General features: G+C 37.4%; 1 protein-coding gene across 2 annotated transcripts; it reads right to left on the bottom strand.

The window, feature by feature from the left end:
* Positions 1-731: 731 nt before the first annotated feature.
* On the bottom strand, positions 732-12,507 carry spopla (speckle type BTB/POZ protein like a). Of its 2 annotated transcripts, XM_067410414.1 has the most exons (12): positions 12,362-12,499; positions 11,547-11,677; positions 10,838-10,974; positions 8,819-8,940; positions 8,576-8,727; positions 6,839-6,966; positions 4,491-4,668; positions 4,020-4,075; positions 3,794-3,916; positions 2,588-2,730; positions 2,436-2,489; positions 732-2,014 (listed from the first exon to the last, which is right to left on the bottom strand). In XM_067410414.1, the coding sequence occupies exons 3-12, from the start codon at positions 10,913-10,915 to the stop codon at positions 1,870-1,872; spliced, it is 1,179 nt and encodes a 392-aa protein (XP_067266515.1). In that variant the 5' UTR covers positions 10,916-10,974; positions 11,547-11,677; positions 12,362-12,499; the 3' UTR covers positions 732-1,869. The 2 variants fall into 2 exon arrangements, with proteins under 2 accessions (XP_067266515.1, XP_067266514.1); XM_067410413.1 differs by lacking the exon at positions 11,547-11,677 and having other exon boundaries at positions 12,362-12,507.
* Positions 12,508-13,994: the final 1,487 nt, after the last annotated feature.

Raw genomic sequence — 13,994 nt, forward strand, 5'->3', positions numbered from 1 at the left:
TGTGTTATTCACAAATAACCAAACCAAAATGTCAAAACATTAGTCACTTTGCAGATGGCATTTCACTTCCTGCGAAACTTGACTATAACAAGCTACTGATGATGAGATCATGAAATAGCCTAATGTACTTCTTATTAAAGAAAATCGTATTCCCTGTAAAGACTGAATTAAGCACCTACTTGTACATAAACTAAACAGAGAAACAAAAAAAAAAATCAGACTGTTAATGAGTTAGAAACTGCTACTGCCAATCTAGAAATGACATTATAAAGCATCATATTTGATGCAATAATATATATTGTTCAAAAGTTTTGGTTCAGTATAAGATTTAATTATATACTAGCCTACTTTTATTCAGCAAGGATGCATTAAACTGATCATAAGTCACAGTAAATACATTTTTAATGTTACAAAACGAACCCTAAAAACAAAAGTATCACGTTTCCGTCAAAAATTATCAAGCAGCACAACGGTACTCAACATTGATAATCAGAATATTAAAATGATTTCTGAAGGATCATGTGACAAGGAAGACTGCTGAAAATTCAGCTTTGCCATCACAGGAATAAATTACATTTTAAATTATATTTGAATAATTTCACAATATTACTGTTTGTACTGTATTTTTAATCTAATAAATGCAGTCTTGGAGAGAATTATCTTACCCAACCCAAACTTTTGAACCAAAGTGGAGCATATAAATTATACATCGAACACCACTGAATGCTGAAAAACTTTTTTAATGAGTTAATGCAGGCATTCTCGCAGACAATATTTTTTTAAAAGATGGAACAAATTCCAGAATCTTCACAAAACATGTCCTTTAACAGAACAAGTCAGTATAGCATGACACAATGTACAGACTGCTCCAAATCACTGTCAGTTTGACTGTAACACCACAGCTCAAAACAAAACCATGAAAGATTGATGACAATCAATCTATCTGTAGTTCCCACTCACACATTCATCAATCCATCCATATGACATACATAATGCCACACTCTGATGCTCAGCATCCAAATATTTAATTGATCACAGAGGTGTTCGGAGATGGATTGTCTTGACTAGTTCAATCAGGTTACACAAATGCAATTATGGGCCAGACAACTTCAAACTACTTGTCTGTGTGTATGGTAGACCAATTCAAGGGAAGCAACACTATTGAGTCTAAAAATGTAGTCATTGGTAAAATTGTGACTAGATGACACAATGTTTTCACAGGTTAAGGGGCAGGACACAAACAATAATTCATTTTGTTACACATATCAATACAAATATCTGAAATGCATATAATTTTCCCACAATATGGAATAGTACTAGTATTCTCTCCTCCCCACGTGGTTAAATTGTGTCTTTACATAGAAATCGTGCCATCAATATGGGGCATAGCTATCTTTTCAAAAGTGTAAAGAAATGACCTTGCACTCATCGTGTTAACGTTTATTTAATGTCTAGTCGCACAACTAAACATTAGGAATATATACCATTTCCTGTGGATCAAACTCCTGACACATTCCTAGAGAGCTCCATATCAAAACAGCGAGACTTTGGGAACTAGTGCAACAGGGAAGAGGCCTGGTCTCATGGGACAAGGCAGGCACAGAGTAGAACTGAGAGAATTCAAATACTCCACACAAGAGTCATGGCAGATAGTTTAAGGCTGTTTGAAGTGACAGAAAGATTCGCAAAATAAAGCTCAGATGCCGAACCCATTGCTCGAGAAGGGTGTGAACAGCTTTCACTGTCGTTTAGAAGCCAGCCTGTCCCAGTCACGTGCTGTCGGGTCAGATGACAATGGGATAGAGTCGGAACTCCGCAGTTTTCTGGCTTTTGCCCCAGGACAGGCCCAAGAGAGCAGCAGGAACGTCGTCACGACTGTTTTAGACGCTTCCTGGGCAGGCCGAAGTGGGGGCACTGTGCCGACGCAAGCGCACGGAAAGCCTCCGCCACTAAGTGAGGATGAGACTGGATCATTGACTTCCAGCCCGCGGTCTCCATTATGTCCGTGGCATGGCTGTCAGGAGAGGGTGAAGACATTTCAGTGTTAGCACAAGACACATTAAAATCAAGAGGCTCAATTCAATGGTGCATACGGGAGATTTAAGCAACTCTATTTATATGAAAGGCCATTTTCCTCTGAACGAGCATGCACTAATGCAGGAGTTATTACTGTTGTGAAGAGTACGATCAGCAGGGCGCCAGGGATCTATAAGAGAGACTTTGTGATATGTTTATAATGCAGAAATGTTCCCTTCCTTGACGTTTCAGACAGTCAGAGTCTATTAATAACCGGTATCAGGAGATATGCGGGCTGTGGGTACCAGCCAAGCAGCTCGAGCTGCCCAGAACCTAAAACAATGAATTCTAATGCATCTAAGAGAGCAGATAAGAGCTTGGTATTAATCTTGTGTCACACATATCAGCTAATTACATACTTGCTATTCCAGTTTTTCCCATCTTTACAGCCCAGCTGTCGGAGGACACTGCACCTATGGATAAGATAGAAGAAAAACACTCTCATTCTCAGGCTGGTAAACAGCCATGGCAGCAGGAATTTATCAAGCAGAGTTTCTTTGGCGGCGCTTGCCTGTTGATAAAATCTATGGCCTGTGCTTTGAGCTGTTCGGCACTGTGCAAGTCGGCCAGGATGAGGGTGTCTGCCACGTTTTCCACAGAGAGGCTGTTGCAAAGGGCTTCCTCACACATGACCTTTAAGCGCTCCAGAGCGTACTAAGAGAATGACAAACATGACTTACACAAAATGGCATCAAAAACCTTTGAGTGTTGTTCTAAGCATTAGCTCACCCAAAATGACTATTCTGGCATCATTTATTCACCCCTCATGTCGTTCCAAACCTGTATGACTTTCTTCCATCTATGAAATACAAAATAATACATTTGTATTCATGTACTGGTCAATATTCTGAAGCTTTCAAGCTTCGAAAAGGAAAAAGCACCATAGAAGTATCACTGAAATAGTCCATATGACTATATTCTGAGACAAGCCGAGCAAACTATAAGTCTTTATTCAGCGTACATCTTAACTTTCGCCCTAGATCACCATGACGCATTCATGAAAATAGTACTGATACTGTCTTTATTAAATCACTTGGCTTTAGTGATCAGAACAAAATTTCTTCCCACAAAAGAAAGTCATGGGTTTGAAACAACATAAGGGTGTGTACATGATGACAGTTTCACTTCTGGTTGAACTATTCTTTTACAGAAACTGTTCATTTCCTGATCCTTTTTTATGTTCTGCCAGGTTCACAAAAAAGCTAACCCAAATGATTACCGCTTTGGCTTTTGGTTGCAGTAAGATTTTTTTCATTTTTTTATGATAACAATAATAAAACAATAAAATCGGTAACATTGTGAAATATTACAATTTAAAATATCTGTTTTCTATTTGAATATATTTTAAAATGTGATTTCTCCCCATGATGGCAAAGCTGCAATTTCAGCATCATTGCTCCAGTCTTCAGTGTCACATGATCCTTCAGAAATCATTCTGATATGTTAAAATGATGCACAAGTTATGTTTTTTATTATTATTATCAATGTTGAAAACAGTTGTGCTGCTAAATATTTTTGTGTGAACTGTGACACATTTTTTCAGGATTCATTGATGTATAGAAATTTCAAAGGGAACAGTATTTATTTGAAAAAAATCTTACTGACTCCATACTTTTGGATAGTAGTGTGTGCCCTGATGGCAAACATTTTTCTTTTTTTCTACAATAGAAATATGTGCATTTAACATTTCAAGTTTTCATAAAACACCCAGACTTACTTTATCAGCTGCGGCTAATAAACTATCAGCCATTTTTTCTAAATTTGGTGCTTTTCCCGTGTATATGAAGCCCATCATTTCTTTAAAAACCTCTGGTTCAACATCGCTGATGTCCACTCGGTTCTGCAAAAAAACAAAAACAAGGCAGCTTAGAAACTCATATGCTGGATATTGGCAAAAGTATCTGAAACAATATTGCAATATAAGAAGAGCATCAAATGCATACCTTTTTACTCTCCTCCATTTCATGTTCAAACATGGCATTAAAGACCGGTGATCTCGCTGTCAAGAAAGCAATAAATCTGTCAGTCACATTATATGAGCATCTTTCGATGGTCACAGTCAAAAAACAAATGACACAAGTGTCCAGTTTTTATTAGATTATTCCAGACCTGTGAGTCAATCTACACAGACAAAAAGAAACCAAAAGGCAGAAGTCACATTCATGAACCCAGTCGTCCTTTGAGGACATTAGCAGTGTATCACACTCTGGATTTTCAATGATGAATCTAAATCTGTCATATTGAAGAATTACGACCTCAGAAAGAAAAAAAAATACCGCCAAGGTCACACAAACTGTCTCCCGACACACATACACAACCCTCAGAAGGGTGGGTGCTGAGCTAGCGTCGACGGGATGAGAGGAGGACATGGAGCTGATGTCGTCAGCAGGGCTGGGGGTCTGGATTAGACTCACCTGCCAGGATGGATTTGTGGGCTTTGAACTCCTGCCCCCCCACATATAGAGTGCAGTCTGTGAAGCGTGAGCATTCCCACAAGTTACCCAGGTCATCGGACAGCTGGCACTCTGGAACCTTCAACATGTTCATGTTGGACTGCCCGGAGATGTTCACGGAGTCCTGGACAACACTTACCTAATTAACACATTAAATTAAACACAAATTAAACCACTTGGTCTGGTAATGCAATGTGATGTACTGAAAAGCCTTCTCACTGTTATATTTCATTATAACAACAAATTTAATGCATGTTACTTGGCAGTATTCATTTACTTCTAAGAACCGTGTAAAAGCAATAGAGCACCCGAGGTAGCGTTATGGTGAATTTGACTGCAACCAAATCAAAGATATGATGTCATCCATGACAAAACATGACCTCTGTCTGCTGCACTGCTCAAAGGAATTGTTTCGAGTGAACTATTTCCTTTAATTAAGCGATTGCAACAGCAATGGAGATTGGGCTGGGAAAATGCAGGTCTTATTAATTAAGTACTAATTGACTGTACTTTCTCTGTATACAATGTTGACAAACAACATTGTACTCGCAATCTAGGCCGCTTCAAAAATATTCCAGAGTGTTGATAAAAATAAAAGGTGAATGCAAGAAAAGAAAAGAAAAAATTAATGCAAAATGATAAACAACTGCAGCTATCAGAAACACAGCTGATGAAAGCATCCTGCAGTTGTTCAATAGTTTTTCTGGCAATAATCATCTACAAAAACTGTCCAATTAATGAGGGAAAACATATTATCTGCAATTTGCATTTAGTTTCAACTTTGCCTTGTGATATTGCCAATTTCCCTGCAAATATTAAACCCTGCAGCGGATCTCAACAGGCATGTCAGCTATTTTTCAAGCAAGACTCATAATTGTGTTACAGTAAATTCATTTGACAACCCATTTCATTTGCCGCTCTAGGTGATGTCTCTATCCTGCTACGTTCTGAACAGAAGGGTGATCTGTCAAACGGCTACTAGCATATTCATACAAATGGATCCGAACGTGCAGGAAATTCAATCTGCAATCTACTTACTGGAGAAAATTTAGCAAAAATCTATAATAAATGACCCTAATGACCTGAAGAAACTAGAGGTCGACCAAGTGATCGGTTTTGCCAATTAATTGGCACCGATAACCAATCTTAATTTGTATTCCGAAGATGAACGAAATTCTAACAATTGGTTATCGGCTAAATTTTTCTGTGTTGAGTCCATTGCTGGAACGGCTGAGAAGTTGTCCACTGTCATTATACAATATGAGAGCGGCCTCTAGAAGTGAAATAAAACTATCACTGACGCCTCGCAAATTTAAAACAGACAAAGCGGTATGTATACAGTACATGTTTTCATATCATTATAAAGTAATGAATTTGTTGACTAGATGCTGCATTAGTGGAGAACAGCAATATGCTTGCAGTCAAGGCTGAGAGAATGCTAACATTAGAAGAGGTTAAAACAATGTGATGAAAAACATGCAAGTCTGACCGATGTCACAATTGTTACATGTATTTGTGTTAGTTTATATCCAGCTGGTCACTTTTATGCATTTGTTATGCAACGAATTAGCATATTTAAAGCCAGTGATGTGAAAAACCAAACTGCAGAGAGAAACATTAACAAATCAGAAACATCCCAATTCAGTTCTTTTTTTTTGTTGTCACTGTAATACATATTTTGTTATTTTGATTAGATAAAGTTCAGCACTATTTTATGTGTTATTTTTGTTTTCATTCAGTATCCATATTAATTTTAATTAAATTAAATTAATCTGTTGATTAATCTTTTATCAGCGAGCGCGGTCCAACTTATCGCTAAATCGTTAAAATCCACTATCAGTCGACCTGTAGAAGAAATTCCAACCAAGAAAATATAAATAAAAAAAAACATTGTCCTGTTAATAAGTCAAAGACATATAAGAATATCTAACATGATAAAAGGAGAATTTGTTTGAAATCTAGTTCAAAAGCAAGTGTCAAGGTCAAGACATGTAATCTTTGAATGAATGTGAATTCCTAGTTGAGTAGTTTATTTCATATATTAATAAAAAATGCTGACACCATTAAATTATTTAGTTATCACTTACATAGATGTACATTCAAAAAATGTTTCGCATGAATCTTGGATGACTTAAAGCTGGACAAAATTTGCACAAAGCAATCTATCATTGCGTAACACCTAAAATGCTTTTAGGGGAAATAAAATTTTAAAATGATTAATCAGGTGCAGCTGACCCAAAGCAATACTTTCATGCATGGAGGTTTGAATCTAAGGTACTAAACAGATTATGAAGTAAATGCATACTTGCCTCACAAAATAATGTGAGTTTATCATCTGGTAGCAGCCCATTTGCTTCATCAAGCAGAAAATCTCTCCTAATAAATTTTTTGAAGCCCCAGTCCTTGCCTTGGACAAACCGATAGGCTCTTTGGCTTTCTGCATTGGGAAATGTAGTAAAAATTAAGTTAAAACGTTCTGTTCAAGAGCACCAAAAGCAATCAGCTGATATCGGATTACAAATCTATGTCGCATTTAAAGGATTAGTTCACTTTCAAATAAAATTTTCCTTATAATTTACTCACCCCCATGTCATCCAAAATGTCCATGTCCTTCTTTTTTCAGTCGAAAAGAAATTTTTTTTTTGATGAAAATATTCCAGGTTTTTGATGAAAATATTCCAGGATTATTCTCCTTATAGTGGACTTCAGTGACTTCCAAACGGTTGAAGGTCAAAATTACAGTTTCAGTGCAGCTTCAAAGGAAAAAAAACAGAACTGGCGCTGCGTCGTTCCGTAAGTAGAATAGGGAAGGTGTAGGACATGCAGCGTAAGCTTTTTGAAGAATACGAAAGTGCGGATTTGGCGGAACCACTTGGAAGGGCGGTCATTTGTTTATATATTTTTTCGGAAACTATCAAACGTTTTGCTAGATAAGAAAGACCCTTATTCCTCATCTGGTATTGTTTAACCCTTTCGCACGTAAGTTTCAAATATTCTGTCTGACCCCCCAGCGTGAGTTTTTTGAAGCGACCGTTATTTAGAACGTATCACTTTATGGTTTCCATGGTGACGCGTCATTGCTTGTTATGTGACACCGCAGCACTGTATGAATGATGATCTGCTTTCATTTAATTTTTCCTTTTTTATTCAAAATATTCACAAATTTGTTAACTATAGCATGAAATATCTAATATTCCGATTGCCAAATATGTGCAAGTGGATGTGTTTTGCTGTTTAAACACCTTTATAACGATCGCGTTAGTTGAGCTATATGAGCGATGGGCGCCGCCATGTTAGTTTTCACCGCGCAGAGAATCGGATCTGTTGGATTTACAACCCGTGAATTTATCCACTTCTCCCGAAATACATGGAAGTAAGTGTGCCGGTGAACTGGGGAAGAATAGAGTAAGCTTTTAAGTTACTTTCACAATGTGTATCTGATATGAATTAAACGTGTTGTCAAGTTATAATGGAAAGGGTTGTTATTTCCGCTTCTATAGACATCATTGTGTATTTTACAAACTCTAAATATATTGTTTTGTTAGTACTCATGTGTATTTAAATGTCTGAAATCTACAATAAACATTATTTGGTTGAAAACACTGCATATATGTGATAAATGAATAGCGCTGCGTGTGTCCGTCTCTGGTTTAGCGCCAGTTAAAGCGCGCACGCACATTTGAATTTGGCAGTTGATCACGCGATGCACTGAACGTTCTAATCACACCGGTGTGATCGTACGCTCCTGGGGCCAGCCAAGACTGATCACACCGGTGTGATCGTACGAGTCAAAGGGTTAAAGCCCTTTGAAGCTGCACTGAAACTGTAATTTGAGAATAATCCTGGAATGTTTTCATCAAAAACCTTAATTTCTTTTCAACTGAAGAAAGAAAGACATGAACATCTTGGATGACATGGGGGTGAATAAATTATCAGGAAAATTTTAGTTGAAAGTGGACTAATCCTTTAAAACAATCAGACTCCAATAATAATATATTTTAAAAAAAGTTTTTTTTTTTGTTTTTTTTTTAAGACAAAGTTCTTACCCATAGCTTTTGTCTCCTCCCGTTTAGCGTTCAGTAAAGAAAATTTGAACTTGGCTCTGACTTCACTTTTTGGACAACTAACTAATAGCAAATATAGCGATAGATAATCTTTACTTTCATCATCGAGTCCCTTCGGATTGACCCGCAGGCACCTGAAGATAGACAAAGATGCCGAGAGATTGAGAGGTCTTATGATCATGACAGCATTTCAACACACATGAACACATGAATAGGGGTCCTCACCATTTCATCTTATCATTAGGCCCTGAGGAGAAGGTAGAGCTCTTCAAAACTTCACCCATCTCTTCTCGACAGAAGCTGAAGTTGTTTATGGTCCACATGTAGGAAAATTTCACTACTTTGACCTACAAGATCACCAAAGATTACCATCAGTGAAAAATGTCAACACACATTCCAATGTGCAGTCATTCCTAGTCGACAATACATCAAATGCTAAGAGAACACATGCACTTCCTGTAGCTTCAACTTGAAATGTTTTTTACCAACATCTCATTCACTTCCTATTCCTAAGCAGCTAAATAGCTCCTATTCAACTTTGCATTGCATTAGCCTGAGGTTAAGTCTTACCCGTAGGAAATGTCTCAGTATCATTTTGTCGTATCTGATAAACCAGCATGACCACATTATGATGACTGCTTGAGTTTCATTATCACTTGCACAATAAAGTGTCACTATCTACTTTAATGCACTGATTACCCTTCATTAGATCAAACTGCGCACAGTGCCGTAACAAGCAAGAGATCAAAACATATGCATTTGCTCAAGATACACTTGTCATTTCCGAGTCATATTAAAAAAAAAAAAAAACCTTAAAGAAATGGTCAAATTTCAAGTCAAGTCAAATTTATTTGTATAGCACTTTTCAAAAGACACATTGTTTCAAAGCAGTTTCACAGAAAATCATGATGTTAATGTTTAGAATATTTTTATTCCTTACACCATGTCCTAACCAGACGCAAAGGGATAAGATTCCAGTGACAAGCATTTTGTCTGTCCACACCAGAAAGACAAAATTAAATAAAAAAATAAAAAAAATCACAGCCAATCAGGAAAGCGTGTGGGCGGGCTTTCTTTGCAAACACACTGCACTCACAATGAAATGGACACACCATTTTAACATTACTAAAAATACATACTTAGTGAGTGAAACATTCTTTGCCAAAGAATAGACTTGTTTGTTTACATTGAGTTGACAATTCAAAAACTCGGATTAAAGGGATAGTTCACCCAAAAATGAAAATTACCCATGATTTACTCACCCTCAAGCCATCCTAGGTGTATATGACTTTCTTCTCTCAGACAAACAGTTATTAAAAAATATCCTGGCTCTTCTGAGCTTTATAATGGTAGTGAATGGCGCTCACGATTTTGAAGCCCAAAAAAGTGCATCCATCCATCATAAAAGTAATCCACACGGCTCCAGGAGGTTTTTGTGAGAACGAGAATTTTTAAATAGAAATGTTGGAGGATTTCAATAAAGAGTAGAGGAGCTTTAGTCTGTTGCCCAGACCTATTTGCTTGAACCGCGAGAACCATCAGAGGTTACGCATCCGCCGTAAGCTGACTTGCTTACAGATGTTTGTCGGAAGATGATTACAGTTTATACAATTTTAAATAGGGATATTTTTCTTACAAAAAACAATCACTTCACTTCAGAAGGTCTTTATTAACCCCCTGGAGCTGTGTGGATTACATTTTAATGATGGATGGATGCACTTTTGAGGGATTCAAAATTGTGAGCGCCATTTACTACCATTATAAAGCTTGGAAGAGCCAGGATATTTTTTAATATACCTCAGATTGTGTTTGTCTGAAAGAAGATAGTCATATACAACTAGGATGGCTTGAGGGTGAGTAAATCATGGGATAATTTTCATTTTTTGGGGCAAACTATCCCTTTAACATGGAAAAGATACCTTTTAGCATGTATTGCAGTATCATGTCTGGTTAGGACACAGAGTTATAGTAGCATTTAGCAGATTAGAGCTGGGTGATAATATAACTCATATTTTGAAATGGTACAAGCAATCAAGCAGTTGAGACATGCTATAGTAAATATCGCCCTGCGTGAATATGCTGCATGTATACAGATAAAGTTGGATGCATTATATGTCTAACTTTATATAAAAAACTGGGTGAAAACAGTTATCATTTTGCAACAAAATAAAGAAAATCAGGTCATTAAGATTTGCTCTTCTGCAAAGTCTGTACATGATCACTTGAGAGGTGAATCCATCTCACCTGGGTATAGCACCAGCTCTCTGCCACAGGCCCACTGGACATCTCCCCTGGAGGAGGAGGGGTTGGGACCCCTGACATCGCCAGCTCACTCCCCACTACAAGAAGCGCTGACGGTCCCAAAGCTTTCACCACTTGACCTTTATGGAAACACAGAGCAAGGCATAAGAAAAATAAATGGCAGCAATTTCTACCTCTCCTCCTGACCTGAAAATATCAAATCTTTGACTTTGCCATCAGCAAGCCATTTTGTGGTCAAATGAGAGTCATTGCTAACCCCAACTCAGGGCACAAAATCTATCAAGTGGAGGAAGGAAATGAAAGAATATGAGCTTTATGAAAACCTCTAACACCAGAAGCGTGCAATATCACAATCCAGTCTGTAGTGTGACAGAACATCACCACAAAAATGTGTTTTAAATCCATGAAAATGCTTACTAAAAACTATTGCTCTAAATATAGCTGTGCTTGATGAAAAACATCATGATCGGTTAAGTCCAATGTAGTGACTAAATGGCTTGTTGGCACAGGCCTGATAGGCAGGTCTGAACTTGCCCTTGTTGACAGGGTATAGTCAAGGGCACATTAGTTGCATTTTGGTAAACCAATGGACAAATTCACCTGACTATATTTCACTCTTTACCAAACTATTTTGACTTTACAGAACCAAATTCAAGTTGAAATAATGACTGCACACCATCCTTCAACTCACCTAAGCTTTAGTAAATATCCTGAATTTCATTTCTTGATGCCATTGTACACATGTATCAGGTAAACACTGCAGAAACAAGCTTAAGCTTTACTGTGACATTACAGCATGATCCAAAGGCTCCTCATCCCAACCTGTAAATATAAATAAATACATATCTTTCATACCATAAACTTTGCCATTTAAATCCACTCATAAGCTTTTTATCAGGCACTAATTAAAATAAGACCAGCACATCATGATGACATTATCAAGACTGATAATTACTGAAATCGCATTTAATTCAACATATATAATGAAACATATCCAACATCCACAGCTATATGATTTCTGAATAACAATGATTGAACTTTACTTCATTAAACTTCATTACACTATATACAATTCAGTTGAGTCAGTTCAAATCCGGATTGACTGCTCCTAAATTGAGTTGACAACCAATTTCACTCAGGCCAATAAAATTAAAATGTTTAGAATGCGAATGGCAGATTTTTTTCTCTGTTTTGGGGCATTTTTTAAATGTCAGATTGTTTTCTGGGCTTGGTCAATGTGGCATAAGAAACTGGTTAGCCTTGGTGCAAACACCAAATCTAATTAAAATCATTGGGTGGTCAGCTTCTATTGTTTAATTATATATTGGCTAAATATCATTAACTGAAAACCTACTGAATAAACAAAACAATCTAGTCTTACAGGAACAAAAGGAATCAAGTCTTTTGTTTGAGCTAGTCAGATTCTTGTCGGCTAGTTGGCTATGTTGTTAGCAAGCTAAACTATATCCACAACACTGACAAAAGTAGATCAGTTAAAGCACAAACCTTTCCTCGCCATTCTGTAAAAACTGTTAAATTCAAGGTTCGGATGGTCCTTGTGGATCTGCTAAGTTTAATCGCCACTATTTAAGATTGAAGTGTATTTGTGTCTTTTCAAAAGCAGCCCATCACAGTAGCTTGCAGTGTGCTGCTTATCCTGCCAATGAAGGAAGCGAAAGCACAGGAGTGTGAGGAGCAGACATGGCCGCGCTGAAGCCACACTGCGGCTGTGTGTAATTCAGCCGACCGGGGGCGCGCCTCGGCCAAACAATACAGATTGAATAAAGATTAAATACCCAAGACAGAGAGCAGGGATGTTACGAATTTATAGTATATATCGTTCCCCATATAAATATATATCGTGGAAGCGTATATCGCGTTTGTTAAAATAATGGTAGCTAAAACGGCAGTATAAATAGCCTACAACTTGCATTTTGCTGTGCTTTGCTTTTGGTTTATTGTAATTGGCTCCAAATGGAAACGTTTAATTAAGTATTAATTCCCCACAAGTACGATTTAACATTCTACAGCTTTCTTATTTTACAAACTTAAAGGGTTGGTTCACCCAAAAAGGAAATTCTGTCATTATATTCACCCTCATGTCGTTCCACACCCTTAAGACCTTCGTTCATCATCGGAACACAAATTAAGATATTTTTGATGAAATCCGACAGCTATCTGACTCCCCATTCGCCTTATTCACCTGGCGGCCATTTTGAAAACACGAACGCTGTTGAGGGGGTACACAAACCCGGAAGTTGGACTCCGATACGGTACTATGGATCTTGCCATTTGATGATTTGACAGTTTATTTTAATGAACATTAAACATATAAAAGGTGTGTATCATAGCCGACATGCAGACTTTACAGTTGTTGTTTTTTTTTTTTGACTGTAAATTATTCCCTTCAAAAGTTATTGAGCTTTAAATTTATGGCATATTTATGAATGAGCGTATACAATAGTGAAAAATAGCCATTTTTACACATGATTTGACAGTTTATTTTAATGAATATTAAAAATATAAAAGGTGTGCATCATATAGCCGACACCGGGATGAACACTTTACAGTTGGTTTTATGGCTGTTAATTATTCCCTTCAAATGTTATTGAAGTTAGAATCATGCATACCTATTGTTCGATGTAACTTTAGAGACAGTCCTTAAATTTGCGAATATCTATGTTCAACGTCAAACCAACCTTATACCAGTGACCAGGATCCCTTCTGATATTTTTTATCCACTCTTGACGTAGTCCCTTATCCTCTGGAAAATGTTGAAAGGTTTGTCCTCTGTTGGATTTTTTCCTGTGTGACGAAGTGCGCTGGGGAACACAGCAATGCGACGCCATTGCCGCTTAGAGAAATCGCGATGCGAGAATTCAGACATCATTAAAATAGCCGTGACTGCAGTGGTTCAACCTTAATTTTATTAAGTGGCAAGAATACTTTTTGTGCACTAAAACAAAACAAATATAGCGACTTTATTCGACAATATCTTCTCTTCTGTTTACGTTGTAGACACAGTGCAGCGCTTCCAGTTCTACGTCAGAACGCCACCTCAGTATTGGCCGAAGCTGTACATGTGAGCAGCACGGCGCATGTGTGTGATGCTGACACAGGAGCTGGACAATACTGAGCC

The sequence above is a fragment of the Chanodichthys erythropterus genome, chromosome 14, assembly GCF_024489055.1.
Source record: "Chanodichthys erythropterus isolate Z2021 chromosome 14, ASM2448905v1, whole genome shotgun sequence".
NCBI lineage: Eukaryota > Metazoa > Chordata > Actinopteri > Cypriniformes > Xenocyprididae > Chanodichthys > Chanodichthys erythropterus.

What these genes read in the sequence shown, in the direction of transcription:
- spopla (XM_067410413.1), bottom strand. An exon ending in AACTCACATTATTTTGTGAG is followed by an intron (nt 4,669 to 6,838) that starts GCAAGTATGCAT and finishes TGTGTTAATTAG; the next exon opens with GTAAGTGTTGTCCAGGACTC. An exon ending in TATTAGCCGCAGCTGATAAA is followed by an intron (nt 2,731 to 3,793) that starts GTAAGTCTGGGT and finishes TCATTCTCTTAG; the next exon opens with TACGCTCTGGAGCGCTTAAA.